This window comes from Megalobrama amblycephala, linkage group LG13 (genome assembly GCF_018812025.1).
Source record: "Megalobrama amblycephala isolate DHTTF-2021 linkage group LG13, ASM1881202v1, whole genome shotgun sequence".
Taxonomy (NCBI): domain Eukaryota; kingdom Metazoa; phylum Chordata; class Actinopteri; order Cypriniformes; family Xenocyprididae; genus Megalobrama; species Megalobrama amblycephala.
In genome coordinates, this window is record NC_063056.1 from 41,861,062 (window position 1) to 41,878,971 (window position 17,910).

Sequence of the window (17,910 nt, forward strand, 5' to 3'; positions counted from 1 at the left end):
GTCAATTATTAGCAACAGACAGTGTTAAACCATCAAAATTACATGTTTATTGCTTATGAATTTCCCAGATTTTATATAGCCTACCAGGAGGTTTCAAGATTTTTCGTGGCAAGGAGTCCTAAACAATCCCCTTGTGAGATCAATTTTTTATAAGGCTTACATTATAATATAATAAAATAAGTATTTAAACTGATATACAGTATTGTATCAGTTTAAATGCTTCCATTTGTTTTAATATATTATATAGTGAAAACAAACTGAAGCATTTAAACTGATAGCTAAATATTTTTAAGAAAAGTGAACGTTAACTCTTTTATAGTTATCTAAACATCCCTGAAACCCACACCACCACCACACACAAAAATCTATTTAAACTGAGGTATATCACTGATGTATATTGAGTTTGCAAGCTACACCTGTTGTGGGAGTGTGATTGTAAATGTCTCAGAGCATTCTGTGCCCATCATCCGTTATCTCCACCACTTTTCATTAAAACATGACGCTTTATGTTTCACGTTGCCTCTCGTATTGATGTATTTAGTCCGCAAACATTAAAGTATTCTTACCACGACTGATTTGGCCAAAGTCCCTTTAAGACAAGTCATTTCACTCGGCGGCCATCTTTGAAACGCCTCTCGGGCATCCTGGGCATCATGCAGCTCCTATCTCTTTGAATGGGGAAACATCAGATTCTCCAAAACTGTTCGTCAACCTTACGATTAAATTTCATATTTGAAATCACTAATGAAATCTAACAACAACCGACTCATAAATATAGTTTCTAAACGCTCGAATCATGACACAAAATTTTTTTCAGGCTGGATCAAGCTAATGCGCATGCGCAGACCTAAATGCGCGTCTCTTCGGGGGCGCGCGTCTGACTGTTTCTATAGAAACCGGTGATTCTAACGGCCGCTGAAGTGACGCGATGACTTTACCAGTCGGCGATTGGCTCTTTGCTTTAGAAGGCGGGACTCCCATTCAAAACAATACGAGTGACACGTCTTGTGTTATTCTATAGTCTTTGATTTGGCTCAGGCCCGCTCACACGCGCTCAATCGTTCTCTTTCTATGAAACCTGTAAACCGCATTCACTGGTTCCAACTCTATAGCGACAATTACTTTATAGCGGTTGCCCAGAGCACTGCAATTATTTCTCATTTAAACTACTACAATCATTTTCGCGGGCAGCTTAGAGGGAACATTGCCCCCAGGGCATCCAAGATGTAGGTGACTGTTTCTTCAGTAGAACACAAATGATGATTTTTAACTCCAACCGTTGCTGTCTGTCATATAATGCATGGCAATGGGAACTCCATCTATAAGAGTCAAAAAAACATGCACAGACAAATCCAAATGAAACCCTGTGGCTCGTGACGACACATTGAAGTCCTAAGACACAAAACGATCGGTTTGTGCGAGAAACAGTATTTATATCATTTTTTTGTAGACAAAATCCAGGACATCAGAGCACAAATATTGCCATCAGTTGTTTCTCGCTCCGAATCTCTGGTGCCTTCCAGTTCTTTCTGGCACTTCGACCCTGTCTCGCTCAACCAGCTGTCAGATATAGTATCTTCACTGAAACCGACTTCTACACCTATGGATGTGATTCCGTCACGTTTTCTTAAAGACATTTTTAATTCTGCCGCTCCCATCACACTGGCCATAATAAACACTTCTCTGATTAGTGGAGTGGTTCCCACAAGCTTCAAACATGCTGTGGTCCAGCCTCTCTTGAAAAAACCAAACCTGGACCCTGACATTTTAAATAATTATAGGCCTATCTCAAAGTTGTCATTTCTCTCCAAAATTCTGGAAAAGGTAATCTACTCGAAGCTTTCATCTTATCTCGCTGATTGTAACATGCTTGATAACTAAACGTGAACTTGAACTCTAAAACACCACTATGTCCAACTGCCCTGCGCATCTGGTTAGTGAGGTCAAAAAACACGTTCTGATGACGGAAGTGATCTCGGACATAGAATATAGAAGAATATAGTTTTTTGTGCATTTTGCATGCATGTGAATTTGCATCTTTCAGTGCATTGAGTTCATACCCTGAGAGTTTACTAAATAAGCCGTAAACATCACATCTACTGTATTATTCTGAGCACCGCTGTCAACTTTAAACACAAGCCTGTGTCTTTTCTGCCCTACTTCCATTTCAGCAAAAGCTGTGTGCTCTTTGTGACAGATTCTATAAAGAGCTCATCTGTCTTTCCTGTGGCAGAGGCGTCTGAAATAACACACTTTTTCTGTTGTTTGATAAGTGATATACTTTCTGATCATTTTTCATTGGCATTTGAAAGTATGTTCCAGGGGCCGGTTGCACCAGCTGGACGTATACCCAGTAGTAAGAATATGCTGGATGTAAAATGCATTTTAAGCCCTGAATAGAATTAATACCTGTTGCACCATCTAGACGTAGTGCACAGTCTTATGCCTAGTCAAAGATAGGTTTAAAGTGAAGAGTCATGACTTTCTCTGACTGTTGATTTTAATAAACACACGGAACACTCATTTCACGGTAAAACGCAACAATCCTCCGTCACTCTTTTACTTTCATTTTCAACAACATAATCCTCTTAATATCTCAACAATAACAACAAAAAAACATATGCCTAGAGCACCTCCTAGTGGTCATTATATAAAACACAATGGAAAAAACCTACATGAATATTGCCTAATGACTTAACAGCTTTAACTAAAAATATACACAAGCTTAAATTATTCTGATTAAGATTAATTGCATGTCTGTGAACTAATTGTTTTTGTGGACATGAACTGTAATGTTTATGGTTAAATCGAGCAGGATAAGCGATATTGTGAAAGTTATTGGTTAGTTTAGTTTCTTTCATTAAATACTCACACTCATGTCATTCTAAACCCGTAAGACTTTTGTTCATTTTCGGAACACAAATTAAGATGTTTTTGATGAAATCTGATCTGATTTCTGTCCATCCATAGACAGTACGCAACTGACACTTTGATGCTTCAAAAAGTTCATAAAGAGATCATAAAACTAATCCATATGAATTGAGTGGTTTAGTCCAAAAAATTTTGAGGAGACTCGATTGGTTTATATGATGAACAGATTGAATTTAGGCTTATATATATATATATATATATATATATATATATATATATATATATATATATACAATCTAATAACAGAGCAATAATATTTGTGGTCATTACATTTACATTCGGTTCAAACAAACCAGCATCATGATAACACCAGCTTCTCTCAGAGCAAATCACCTGTTTTCCATTTGTTCACCATGTTCACATGACTGTAGAGATCTAGTCTGTCCACTAGGTGTCAGTACATGACTGTCTGTTTATCAGTATCTGATAGGGACATCCAGATAACATGGACTCTCCATTCAGAGGTGCTGCTGTCCATCCACTCAATACAGACTTTAATAAAAGGATCAAAATGAGAAGTGTATTTAAACATCTCTGTCCAGTGTGTAGATTTATAACCCATCCTCTGTAAGGGTCCACTGCTGCCTGAGATATGTGGATTAATGCAGTCAATCATCTGAGATAAAGATCAAGAGCTGGTTAATAATTCATAGATTATGGTGAAACGACATGCCATAGACCTACTTTACCAAATGGTTATTTATAGATGTTCTTCTGGTGCACTTAACCACACCTTCCTCTCTGGGCTTGTGCAGTACAGGACATTGTGTCCTAGTGTTCTTCGAATCAGTGATCTGACTAGAGGAAAAATGTTCAGGCTGTGGTGTACGGTACATTATGTGAAACCAGACAACAGGTTAAATCATGTTATTGTCTTGGAAATAACAATCAAATTTATGACCACTGTTGCATAACCATCATAACCATATAACCAACCATAACCATATATGATGCTGTCGTATATGGCTCATATATGTTTTGCTGTCCTGGCAGTGAAAAAAGTATAGTTGAGCTTAGTATATATATATATATATATATATATATATATATATATATATATACACTAAGGATATTGGTTAAGATTTAAAAAGATTTTGGTTTTAAGATTTTGGTTAAGATTTAAAAAACAGAAAAATGCCCTCGTCATCAGATAAGTCACTGCAAGAGGGATTCAAGATTATGAGGCACGTTAATTAAAAAAATAATAATAATAATAATGATGTGCAAGAAGAAATAATTTATAATAGACTGCAATGCTCCATAAAAATAAGAATTGTCAATTTCATGTTGACCTAACAGACAGACAGATTAGATAATGCAATACAGTTCATTTTAGAGCCAGACTGATTTATCAGACAGATTTATCAGTCTGCTGATTTTATCAGCCGATATGAGCCTGTCACAGATATATCTGCATCGGTGTTTATGCCGCAAACATGTACCGGCAAGGACATTTTTGCACGAGGGCAAGTGAGAAATGAGCAGCACACGTTGCTATCTGTATTTAAACTAAACTCATTTAAGCTATGCCAATTTAAACATTCAAGAGCATGACGCAAAAGAGAACTCGCGCGTGCTGTGAGAAGATTTTTGTGTGCGCTCACGCTTATCTCCGACACCGTGCAAATACTGAGTTGACTTTCAAGTCTTGCTCTTGAACGGACAAATTCGCACAAAAATGGTCATCAGCATGCCAAGTATCCTAGCAAACATAGTTGGTTATGTCTTAAAGGTGGAGTAAGTCAATTTTCAAAAACACTGTTTGGAAGTTCGAGACGGGCATGGAGCAGGGTGGTTAGGAATAGGATTAGAGAGTGAGTTTTGGAGGCGGAGCAATGAAGAGAGGGGTGGGTTTGTTTGGGTTGATTTCAAACATCAACAATGTTCAACAGCGTTTTTGAAAATCTACTTATCCTATCTTTAAGTGAACGTATGACAGTCGAGGAATGCAACGCATGTGTAACCAGGGTTGGGGAGTAACGGAATACATGTGACGGCGTTACGTAATCAGGATACAAAAATCCAGTAACTGTAATTCGTTACAGTTACGTCTAAAAACATAGTAATCAGATTACAGTTACATTTTGAATAAAAGGGGGAATACTATCAGGATTACAATCGTTTCATATAAAACTAAATAAATCATTATTTTGCCATAATAACACATATTAACCGCTGCTTGATTATTCAGTATTTCCTGGTTCTGTTGCTAGTGATGACTCACGTGAGCCACCCGCTGGTGCATGCGCAAATAACACCCGTCTACAATCTCACTGCTGCTAGTTGAAACAATGCTTCCCGCGGGGAAAAACTCATTCAATTCATGGAAATTTCGCTGCTTTTTTGTTTTCAAAGAAGAAAATGCAAACAACATGGTTGTACAGTGCAAACTCAACGAAAACTTTCTTTATCAAAGGACTGAAAAAATAATCTGTAATACCATACTGTAGCCATTAGATGTCTGAATAGCCCTTTACATATATATATATATATATATATATATATATATATATATATATATATATATATATATATATATATATATATATATATATATATATATATATATATATATTTAGGGCTGTCTATATCCCAAGTTGTGGAAATGAGACATGATTGCTCACTTTTAATAGGTTTTAAAAGTAACCAAAATGTTAAACATTAAAATTAAAGCAGAACAACCATAAACAGAAATGTTTGATCCGAGCTTGTTCAGTTTGTTTATGATCTGATGTGACTTTTATATTTTTAAGCTCTAAACAACAACAACAACGATAATAATATTGCAATAGATAATTTATCAGATTTATCATTTTTTTATTGTTGAGACCCATTCAAAAGTATGGAATGTGCAACATTTAAAAACTTGAAGAAGAAATAATTACAATTAAATTTAAAAATGTAATTTATTTACAGTAAAGTTGATCTTTCTTTCTTTCTTTCTTTTATTATATATATATATATATATATATATATATATATATATATATGTGACCTTGAAGTAATCCAAAAGTAATCAGATTACATTACTTTCATATTGTGGTACTTGGATTACTCATTTGTAACTGTAACGGAATACATTTTTAAAGTAACCCTCCTAAACCTGTGTGTAACAGTATATGTACTGGATCGTGCATTATGTCTTAAAGGGATAGTTCACCCAAAAATGAAAATTCTGTCATCATTTACTCATCCTCAAGCCTGTATAGATTTCTTTGTTCTGCTGAACACAAAAGAATATATTTTGAAGAATGTGTTTATTAATGTGTTCTAATAGTCAATGGTGCCATACAAACATTCTTCAAAATATCTTCTTTTGTGATCAGCAGAAGAAACCAATTGTTTGGAACAACTTGATGATGCATTTTCATTTTGGGGTGAACTATCTCTTTAAATGAATCTTTTCAGCCTACTAGCTGGTTTAAAAGAATGAAAGCTACAAGTGCCTGATGCTGTTTTGAAATGGGGACTGGCGGTGTTCCAGAAAAACATCATGTTCCCAAAATCGCGACTCACGTTGTTGTAGCAGTGGGTTCGTGCGCGCGGGTTCCGCCTCTGGACGGGTGAAAGTGTGTCACTGGGTTAAAGCGAGTCGAGCTCGCGCACCGAGGGGCGGAGCCACTGTCGGAAACACCAACTAGAGAACATTCAGTTCTGAGCGCTCGTGCGCAGCCTGGGAGTTCCGTTCCATTGTGAGTGAAGCTCGAGAGCCTCAGATGAACGCTGAAGGATCTGAGCAAACACTGGATCTCATCTGCTCGACACACTGCGAGTTACACAGAAAGCGGCCAAGCTGGAATTATTAGGCTACTGACAGACTGAATTACACATATCAAGAGTCTGAAGACTGAAAACATGCAATCAACAAAGCAAGGTAAGGTGTTATGTTTTTAATTCATAATTTTATATATTACGTATTTAGCATGGTTAGGAACATTACTCTTGTTATTTGAAGAAAGGAAAGATGTTTGCAATGTTTTTACCAGATCAGATGATATATGTATGTATATATATATATATATATATATATATAAAACATACAGGATTTCCACTGTGATGAAAAACCAGCAAATATTAAAGAATAAGCATGTCATTTTTAGACATTTAAATATATATTCTTACTCTCAAATGTTTTAAATGGCTGTTTTGAGAAGATAAAAAGGTCCCTATAAAAAATTTAAATAATTTTATTCAAAATTTTATTTGTCATCTTTTGCATAATAGTGTGTGTCATTTGGACCATTGCTGTTGATATTTGATTAAGAAATTAATTAATAGCATTTATTGTTGTGTAATCTACATTTAAGATATGTTGTGAATGACTTTACTGATTTATGCATAAAATTATTTTAATAATTTTATTTAAATAAAATAATTTTATTCGTCATCTTTTGCATAATAGGATGTGTCATTTGGACCACTTCTGTTGATATTTGATTAAGAAATTAATTAATAACATTTATTGTTGTTTAATGTACATTTAAGCCATGTTGTGAATGACTTTACCGATTTATGCGTAAAATTATTTTAATATCTTGACATATTATTGAAGCTTTAAGCTTCTTTTACTACATCACAAAGTAGATGTGCACTTCTATTCTCCTCTATCTTGTGATTTAAAGCACCTTTGACAAGCTTTCCATCGCTTGCATTACACTGCTGCAGCGCGAGCACGTCAAACAGTGTATGTGGGTTAGGAGTGCCCGTGACGTCACGCGCACACAGTACTCCAAGTACTAGAAGGCTCGAGCTCACATGGCTCTCGTAGCCTAGCCATGTGCATGTGTGTACGAGGAGACAGGGCTCTGCGGCTGATTGGTCGTGACGTGCCCAATGCGTAATCTCTGATTGGTCGAGGCGAGGCGGTTGCATAATTTAGCACACTGCCCTGACGTGAGACTCTCTGCAGTACCACGTGAGGCAGGCAGTAGACAGCTAGTGACCTAGATATGCTTCCCGTACAAAACACGAGAGGTCCACATGTGGGTGGGTCTGAGAAACGAAGGGTTATTGCTGTTTAGGTAACCTCCCTTGTCCGTTTAAAAACCTCAAGCACATTTTACTGTGTTTGTGAAGCCACAGCCGGTTGGTGTAGAATAAATACATTTATGCCTCATGTACTGATTGAACAGTTAACTATTAAATATAGTGTACATCTTTAACTGATGCTTTGCCCAATAAAAATACAGTGATGGCATCAAATTGTTCTTTTGGCATACTTTGATAACCATATTCATATACCATGTTAGTGCTACTGTCTATAGTGTAATTGAGCAATGCTATGCCGTTTCATTCATTTAAAACTGGGTCATCATGAGCTGTCCAAAAAAAAGGAAGTTCATCCAACATGTGCACTGCATAAGATTATATAATTCTAGAATTGTGTTAACAATAAAAGGTCATGTAAGCATTTTTGTGTGACTTCTTCATACCATTGATGTTAGTTTACATAATGCAGTTATCCAATACAGTGAGTGAATGAAGCTTATTTCCGCCACAGAATAAAAAAAATAAAAAGGTAACTGGCTTTTTATCTCACGATTCAAACTTTTTGTTCAGAGATCAGTAAATTCAGAATTCTGAGATATCAACTCGCAATAAAAAGTCGTAATTACCCTTTTAATTTTTTTTTTATTGTGGCAGAAACAAAAAGTCAGAATTCTAAGATGTAAACTCAGAATTCCGAGATATAATGTCAGAATTCCAAGATGCAAACTCAGAATTACAAGATGTAAACTCAGAATTCCGAGAAATTAAGTCAGAATTCCTAGATTTAAACTCAGAATTCTGAGAAATAAAGTCAGCATTCCAAGATGTAAATTTAGAATTCTAAGAAATAAAGTCAGAATTCCATGATGTAAACTCTGAATTCTAAGAAATAGTCAGAATTCCAAGATTTAAACTCATAATTCTGAGAAATAACGTCAGCATTCCACGATGTAAACTCAGAATTCCCTGAAATAAAATATCTGTGGTTAAAAAGTCTGAATTGCGAGATAATAGTAGCAGTTTACCTTTTTTATTCAGTGGGGGAAACAAGATTCCATAAAAATTTCCAATTTTTCTCTTTAATCTCAGAAATGCATATTTGCATATCAATGTGTATCAATAACTGCTTATACTCTTGTAAATTTTTTTTTTTTTTGAGTGTGCATTTTTTAAAAAAATCTCTTTTTATTTACAAGGAGGCGTGATAGCCTACGTCTGCTCCTCAAGCTCCGCCCCCAGCCCGGAGTCATTCATGAGCGACAGCTCTAACAGCCGCTCCCCATCATCCTCCCCACCTCTGCCCACTAAGCCGAGCCGTATCACAGACCTGCCCACCGCTGGACTGCTGTCGAAGCGCCTTCACCCACGTGACAAGACCCTCGCTGCCAAGAGCAGCATCACCAGTGAGTTGAGATATACGCAGCAGAAGACTGCCAAGAAGTTGTGCTGAATCAGCTTCTATACAGGATTCAACTGTTATTTTGAATTAATTTTATTTACATGCATATTTTCCAGAGCTCAATGGAATGGTGCTACTGTGTAAAGTGTGTGGAGACGTGGCCTCGGGCTTCCACTACGGTGTTCATGCCTGTGAAGGCTGCAAGGTAAGGAAACGCTTCTCTCAGGATCAGCTAACTCTTTGGGTCTGTTCCAAAACCTAGTGATCCATGTACAGGTGAGGCAGCATTTTAAGGCATCAATGGCACGCTCACTATGTGAAAGCAGATCCACAATGTAGAACGTTTCAGCCAAATCCTAGAGCTGATTTGCATGTATACTTTCAAATCAAGTCAAGTCAAACTTGATTTACTTTGCAGAGAATGCAATCCCAAAACGCACCATTTAACCCTTTATTTGTGCGTCGGTGCAATATATTTTTAATGCTTATCTTAACAACATTGCTAAAAGAAAATGAGTTGCTGACTATGTAGAGAGTAGCTCAGGATGCTCACTAGGATTTGGAACAGAATCGTAATATCGCCAGACATGTTGTCAGTTTTATTTTAATGTCATTTAGGCACTATTATGATTTATAGTATTTTTCTGAAGTAGATTTTTTCAATTTAAAGGTTTAGTAATATTGTTGGGTTTTATAATTTTTAGTAGTTTTTGTTCTTTTTTTAAAAATATGTTTTTATAAATTTTTAGTTTTTGTTGTTTTAGTACATTAAGTTAAACTACATGAATTGGCAACTAGCTGAAATAAAAAAGTTTATATTTTTTAAATTTTATTTTATTTCTGTTAACGCTATTTTTATTTCAAGCACCAAATTTTATTTTTTATGGTTTTAGTTTTACTTAACCATATGGAAGCTTGTTTTCGCAATGAAATAAAAATAAAAAAAACAATTGCGACTTTTTATCTCACAATTCTGACTTTTTTTCTCGCAATTGCCAGTTTTTATCACGCAATTCTGACTTTTCTCAGAATTGCGAGATATAAAGTCAGAATTGCGTCTTATAAAGTCAGAATTTTGAGATATACATTTCTGAGGAAAAAAAACGTCTTTTTCCCCTCAAAATTGGACATTATAACACACAATTGCAACTTTATATCACACAATTCTGACTTCATAAGATGCAATTGTGAGTTTATATCTTGCAATTCTGAGAAAAAAGTCAGAATTGCATGATAAATAAATAATCGCATTTGCAAGAAAAAGTAAGAATTGCGACTTTATATCTCGCAATTCTGACTTTAAAACGTGATTCTGACTTTATAACTCACAATTCTGACTTTATATCTCGCAATTCTGACTTTATAACTCAATTCTGACTTTATATCTCACAATTCTGACTTTATAACTCGCAATTCTGACTTTATAACTCAATTCTGACTTTATAAGACGCAATTCTGACTTTAAAACACGTGATTCTGACTTTATATCTCGCAATTCTGACTTTAAAACACGTGATTCTGACTTTATATCTCGCAATTCTGACTTTATAACTCAATTCTGACTTTATATCTCACAATTCTGACTTTATAACTCGCAATTCTGACTTTATAACTCAATTCTGACTTTATATCTTGCAATTCTGACTTTAAAACACGTGATTCTGACTTTATATCTCGCAATTCTGACTTTAAAACACGTGATTCTGACTTTATAACTCACAATTCTGACTTTATATCTCGCAATTCTGACTTTATAACTCAATTCTGACTTTATATCTCACAATTCTGACTTTATAACTCGCAATTCTGACTTTAAAACACGTGATTCTGACTTAACTCGCAATTGTGAGAAAAAAAAGTCCCAATTACCTTTTTTTTATTATTTATTGGTGGAAACAAGCTTCCATTACATTAACCCTGGTTAACGTTAACTAAAACTATTAAAATTCACTGAAATAAAGCTTAAAATAAAATATAAATATTAGCTGACAAATGTTGACTTGGCAGCTAAGTATTAAATGAACTATTAATTAAAACAAAAACTGAAATAAAAAAGCTATATTTATAATAGAATTATTTAAAAAAAAAAAAACTAATAAAAATGCACATAACAAAATTACTAAAATTCAATGGAACTGATTATTTTTACAGGGCTTCTTCAGAAGAAGCATCCAGCAGAATATTCAGTATAAGAAATGCCTGAAGACGGAAAGCTGCACTATTGTGCGGATAAACCGCAACCGCTGCCAGCAGTGCCGCTTCAAGAAGTGTTTATCTGTCGGGATGTCACGAGACGGTGAGTTACGAGCATATCCGTCTTCTTCCTTATGAGCTCAAGCTTTTGTGATGTTGACATTAGGACTTGCACAACTACCTTTACACTAGTCAAGCAGGAAAATAGCTCAACGTTTGAACTAGTGGAAGAACTAAATGCATTGGTTTTTACACACTAATAACTTGCAAAAAAGCATAATAGGACCCCCTTTAATAAACAGACTGTCTTTCAGCTGTGCGATTCGGACGCATCCCCAAGCGGGAGAAGCAGCGGATGCTCTTGGAGATGCAGACGGCCATGAATAACATGATGAACAACAGTCAGCTGCAGCACGTGCTTCACGGTGCCCAGACCGTCCCGTGCGCCATAGAGACCAGCCAGAGCGACTCCAGCTCCTCTTCTCCGTCGCCGCCGGATTCGCCTCGGTCCTCGTCGGATCTCTCCCGGGACTCGGAGTCAGTCGTTCCCATGGACACGGCGTCGTCCTGTTCATCGGACAGCGGAGAGGAAGACGCGGCGAGCAACGGACGCGTTCCCCGCGAGGACCTGTTCACATACAGCTCGTCCGTATCTCCGGCCAGCTCCGAAACGCTCAGCAGCAGCAAGGAGGACGAGGAGCCGCAGCGGGAATGCTGGAACCGCTGGAACGACAACCAGAGGCGCTCTGACTGCGAGGGCGGCCTGCAAGGACCTTACAGGGAACATGTGACCCAGCAGTGCACCCGTCAGCCAGAAAACTTGCCTTACCACAGGAACAGCATGAACAAACTCCAGACGGGAGGAAACAGAGGACATCTGGTTAGTGACCTTCTGCTGTTTATACATCAATATTAGCAATAATAACTTAGGATCAGTGTTGTTATTGTGAACTAAAACTAAAGCTATTAAAATAGATTTTCTTAACCCACAAATTCTGAAAGTTTATCTCATCTAACTCTGTCGGTCTTCTCTCAGGTATGTCCCATGAGCGTTTCCCCCTTCGTGGACCCCTGCAAGCCCGGTCATGAAATCTGGGAGGAGTTCTCCAGGAGTTTTATCCCTGCTGTACGAGAAGTCGTGGAATTTGCCAAGCGGATCCCTGGCTTCCAGGACCTCTCCCAACACGACCAGGTTAACCTTCTCAAGGCGGGAACCTTCGAGGTAACTCAACACAAGTCCCGACGCATTTCGGACCGCAGAAGCCGTCCATCAGACCCCTAACGTTCTACTCCGTTTCCCTCCGCTCAGGTTCTGATGGTGCGCTTCGTGCCTTTGTTCGACGTGAACGAGCGGACGGTGACCTTCCTCAGCGGGAGGAAGTACAGCGTGGACCTGTTGCGCTCCATGGGCGCCGGAGAGCTGCTCAACTGCATGTTCGAGTTCAGCGAGAAGCTCATGGCCCTGCAGCTCAACGAGGAAGAAATGAGCCTCTTCTCCGCCGTGGTGCTGGTGTCTGCAGGTACGGCATTCACAAACATCCAGCTGAGCATTTTTCTTTAAATATTATTATTATTATTATTAAATTATTTTTAATTGTTATATACATTTTTTTTAAATTAATATAAATTATTTTTAGAATAATATTTATTATTTAATTATTTAATTTAAGATTTATAAATTATATATTTATTTTAAAAATAGAAATAAATTTATAGGCAATTTCTCCTGCTGCAATTTTTTTTTTTTACAAAGCTATCAATGCGAACACAGCACAAAACACTATTATATTATATATTATTATATTATAAATATTATATTATATTATTATAGTTTAGTTGTAATTATATTTAACTATTTATTGATACAGATTGATTTTGCTTTTAATAATTATAAAACAATCTTAATAATTCTTATAAAATAATTTTATATACATTTAATTTTTTTGCATGCTTTTGCAGACCAACCATTAAGAATGTAAACAGCACATAATAAAATATAAATTACTACAACTTAAACAAAATTAAAGTTAAAAATTAAAATATAAAAATAAAAACTAATTTTAAAAAAAATAAAAATGCATTAGACTTGACTTTTTAAAATGTAAATATATATATAAATTATTTTTACAATTATCTAAAAATTGTCAATTTTTAAATTATAAATAAATTTATAGACAAAATATACATTTAATATAAACAAAGAAAACATTTTTGCTAATTATTCATAATTGATTCATTTATTTTAAAATGCATAAATATGTTTATAGACAATCTATATTTAATATAAGTAAATAATACATTTATGCTATTAATTAATTCATAGATTATTTATTTTTAAATTATAATTACATTTATAAATAAAATACACATTTAATATAAACAAAGAATACATTTTTGCTATTTATTATTCATAAATTATTTAGTTTTAAATGTATAAACACGTTTATAGACAAAATCTACATTTATGCTATTAATTTATTTATAAATAATTAAAATTATAATTTAATATAAATATAATTATTTATAATTTTTAAATTATAAATACATTTTTAAACAAAATATACATTTAATATAAACAAAGAAAACATTTTTTGCTATTAATTTATTATTTATAAAATATTTTTAAGCACAAAAAAATATTGGTTTTGAGCATGCAACTTTCATCTAACTTGAACATTTTTTTTGCGTGCCTTTGCAGACCGATCGGCCATTGAGAATGTAAGTGGCGTGGAGGCCCTGCAGGAGGCGCTGATCAGAGCTTTGAGGAACCTGATCATGAAGAACCACTCGAACGAAGCCGCCGTCTTCACCAAGCTGCTTCTGAAGCTGCCTGAACTGCGCTCGCTCAATAACATGCACTCCGAGGAGCTTCTAGCCTTCAAAATCCAACCTTAAAGCCAACGGTGCTTCCCTTTACTCTCTGTCTGACCAAGTTGGGTTGTAAATCTTACTCTTGAATGTATTTAACAGGCTTTTTTACTTCGTTTTGTGTATAAAGATGCTTTGAGTTGAAACTTTTAAGATGGTTTTAAAGCTATATTAAATATCATTGTGATTTGCTCATTACGCACAAGCAAAGGTTGTCTACGTTTCACATTTTTTGGTAAAACACTAGACTCTTCCTCAGCAGCATATCGTCTTTTCATTATGTGCAATAGCTGCTAACGCATGGTTATTCGTATAAGAGCAGCTTTACGTCGTATCGTGTCCATAAGAGTATGTCTTCTTTAAAAGATTGATTATGTGTTGTGTGTGTTTGTATATGATGTCATTTTTTTCTGAATGTATGTCTGTTTCTAGCAGCATGTTGGCATCGTTTTAACCTGTATAACAGGGCAATGTTTTTGCACGAGGTGTCGAGGAACAGATGGGGTTGCGCGTGCTTTCAGCTCCCCTGACACCATAATAACGGAGAGGATTTATGAGCGGAGTCTCTTTAAATTATGTTTTTATATAGACCACGTACAGAGAGGTGTTATAAGTCTTCCATTATGCAGCGGGAAACATGTATAGTGGATGAGAACAAAAGTATGCTTCGTGCACAAGTGAAAGAGATGGAGTTTATTTATGGATCTTTGTATAGATTGCCTTATCACTCTTTGCCACATCTACGGACATGGGGAACATGTTTTTGTTTTTCTTCTCCGGTGAGAATTGCAGAGCAGGGAAACCATGTTAAAATCCCAGTTATTTTGGGATGCACTGCTCCCGGTTTACTCTATGCATATGGAAACAGCTTGACAACATGGACATTTCTCAGCCTATAGCCAATAGGAAATGACGTACAACTCCCTTGTTCAGCTCTGGTGTGTCCATGTTTTTTTGTTTCCTTATAAACGACAGTGCAGTATGTATAGTTGTGTATATCTATTTGAAATATATCATTATAAAGTAAATCAATAAATATTTACTTGTCATTTGTTGTCATGCCTCTTTATTGCACTTCATATCTTTAGCCACTAGAGGACGCTGAAAAGCCATGATGGGCTGTGAACGTACTGCTGTTTACTGAATAGAATAATTTGAGAAACACTATTGATATTTGAAATCAACCCAAATAAACATACCCCCTCCCTTCATTGCCTCGCCCCAAAATGCACAAACACACAATGCAGGAGTGGCAACAGCAAAATGTTACTCATGTATGGAGCAGAAATAACACAATTTCAGCGTCCGTTTCCAGGCCTTCCCTCTAAGGTCTCTCCAGCGTTGGAAAGCTTTTCTAATATTAATGCGGGTCCTAAAGCTCTTGCCTGATCATAACCCTTTTTTTCCCAGTGATATTCCTTCCTAAAGCTTTTATTGCAATGTCTCTCATCCATCTCTCTTTCTACAGTCTTTCTTCAAATCTCCCTCTTGCTCACTCCTCCCTCCTCCCCTATCATTCTATCTCCTCCCCATCATGTGTGGACACACCCCCTACTGCTGATTTCACTCTATCTCCTCCCCCATCAAGAGTGGACACGCCCCCTACTGCTGATTTCACTCTATCTCCCCTATCTTGAATAGATATGCCCCCTACTGCTGATTGGCTCACTCTATCTTCCCTATCATGAGTGGACACACCCCCTGCTGCTGATTGGCTCACTCTATCTCCTCCCCATCATGTGTGGACACACCCCCTACTGCTGATTTCACTCTATCTCCTCCCCTATCATGAGTGGATACGCCCCCTACTGCTGATTGGCTCACTCTTTCTCCTCCCCTATCATGAGTGGACACGCCCACTACTACTGATTGACTAGGACACGCCCCCTACTGCTGACTGGCTCACTCTATCTGCTCCCCATCATGAGTGGACACGCCCACTACTGCTGATTGACTAGGACACGCCCCCTACTGCTGACTGACTGGCTCACTCTATCTCCTCCCCCATCATCAGTGGACACACTCCCCACTGCTGACTGGCTCACTCTATCTGCTCCCCATCATGAGTTGACACGCCCACTACTGATGATTGACTAGGACACGCCCCCTACTGCTGACTGGCTCACTCTTTCTCCTCCCCTATCATTAGTGGACACGCCCACTACTGCTGATTGACTAGGGCACGCCACCTACTGCTGACTGGCTCATATCTCCTCCCCCATCAAGAGTGGACACGCCCCCTACTGCTGACTGGCTCACTCTATCTCCTCCCCCATCATGGCTGGCTCACTCTATCCCCCCCCCATCATGAGTGGACACGCCCCCTGACTGGCTCACTCTATCTCCTCCCCTATCAAAAGAGGACACGCCCCCTACTGCTGACTGGCTCACTCTATCTACTCCCCTATCAAAAGAGGACACGCCCCCTACTGCTGACTGGCTCACTCTTTCTCCTCCCCTATCATTAGTGGACACTCCCACTACTGCTGATTGACTAGGGCACGCCCCCTACTGCTGACTGGCTCACTCTATCTCCTCCCCCATCATGGCTGGCTCACTCTATCTCCCCTCCCATCATGAGTGGACACGCCCCCTGACTGGCTCACTCTATCTCCTCCCCTATCAAAAGAGGACACGCCCCCTACTGCTGACTGGCTCACTCTATCTACTCCCCTATCAAAAGAGGACACGCCCCCTACTGCTGACTGGCTCACTCTTTCTCCTCCCCTATCATTAGTGGACACTCCCACTACTGCTGATTGACTAGGGCACGCCCCCTACTGCTGACTGGCTCATATCTCCTCCCCCATCAAGAGTGGACACGCCCCCTACTGCTGACTGGCTCACTCTATCTCCTCCCCCATCATGGCTGGCTCACTCTATCTCCCCTCCCATCATGAGTGGACACGCCCCCTGACTGGCTCACTCTATCTCCTCCCCTATCAAAAGAGGACACGCCCCCTACTGCTGACTGGCTCACTCTATCTACTCCCCTATCAAAAGAGGACACGCCCCCTACTGCTGACTGGCTCACTGTATCTCCTCCCCTATCAAAAGAGGACACACCCCCTACTGCTGACTGGCTCACTCTATCTCCTCCCCCATCATGAGTGGACACGCCCCCTACTGCTGACTGGCTCACTCTATGTCCTCCCCTATCAAAAGAGGACACGCCCCCTACTGCTGACTGGCTCACTGTATCTCCTCCCCTATCAAAAGAGGACATGCCCCCTACTGCTGACTGGCTCACTCTATCTCCTCCCCTATCATGAGTGGACACGCCCCCTACTGCTGACTGGCTCACTCTATCTCCTCCCCTATCAAAAGAGGACACGCCCCCAACTGCTGACTGGCTCACTGTATCTCCTCCCCTATCAAAAGAGGACACGCCCCCTACTGCTGACTGGCTCACTCTATCTCCTCCCCTATCATGAGTGGACACGCCCCCTACTGCTGACTGGCTCACTCTATTTCCTCCCCTATCATGAGTGGACACGCCCCCTACTGCTGACTGGCTCACTCTATTTCCT

General features: G+C 38.1%; 2 protein-coding genes across 3 annotated transcripts in view; one reads left to right on the plus strand and one right to left on the minus strand.

Annotated features, from left to right (window-relative positions):
- The window catches only part of znf385d (zinc finger protein 385D), a 232,295-nt gene extending 231,690 nt beyond the window's left edge, over positions 1–605 (minus strand). The window contains exon 1 of the mRNA XM_048154134.1: positions 567–605. The gene's annotated coding sequence lies outside the window, so the exon portion shown is untranslated. The remainder of the gene's footprint in view (positions 1–566) is intronic.
- Positions 606–6,557: 5,952 nt separating this feature from the next.
- Positions 6,558–15,429, plus strand: nr1d2a (nuclear receptor subfamily 1, group D, member 2a). Of its 2 annotated transcripts, none has more exons than XM_048152742.1 (8): positions 6,558–6,805; positions 9,120–9,323; positions 9,436–9,524; positions 11,471–11,615; positions 11,827–12,392; positions 12,549–12,734; positions 12,822–13,032; positions 14,211–15,429. In XM_048152742.1, the coding sequence occupies exons 1-8, from the start codon at positions 6,787–6,789 to the stop codon at positions 14,405–14,407; spliced, it is 1,617 nt and encodes a 538-aa protein (XP_048008699.1). In that variant the 5' UTR covers positions 6,558–6,786; the 3' UTR covers positions 14,408–15,429. The 2 variants fall into 2 exon arrangements, with proteins under 2 accessions (XP_048008699.1, XP_048008698.1); XM_048152741.1 differs by having other exon boundaries at positions 6,560–6,805; positions 9,117–9,323.
- The last annotated feature ends 2,481 nt before the right edge of the window (positions 15,430–17,910 follow it).

Excerpts from the sequence above, each read along its gene's own strand:
- nr1d2a (XM_048152741.1), top strand. Across the intron at positions 9,324-9,435 it reads TGCCAAGAGCAGCATCACCA|AGCTCAATGGAATGGTGCTA; the intron begins GTGAGTTGAGAT and ends CATATTTTCCAG. Across the intron at positions 12,735-12,821 it reads TCAAGGCGGGAACCTTCGAG|GTTCTGATGGTGCGCTTCGT; the intron begins GTAACTCAACAC and ends CCCTCCGCTCAG.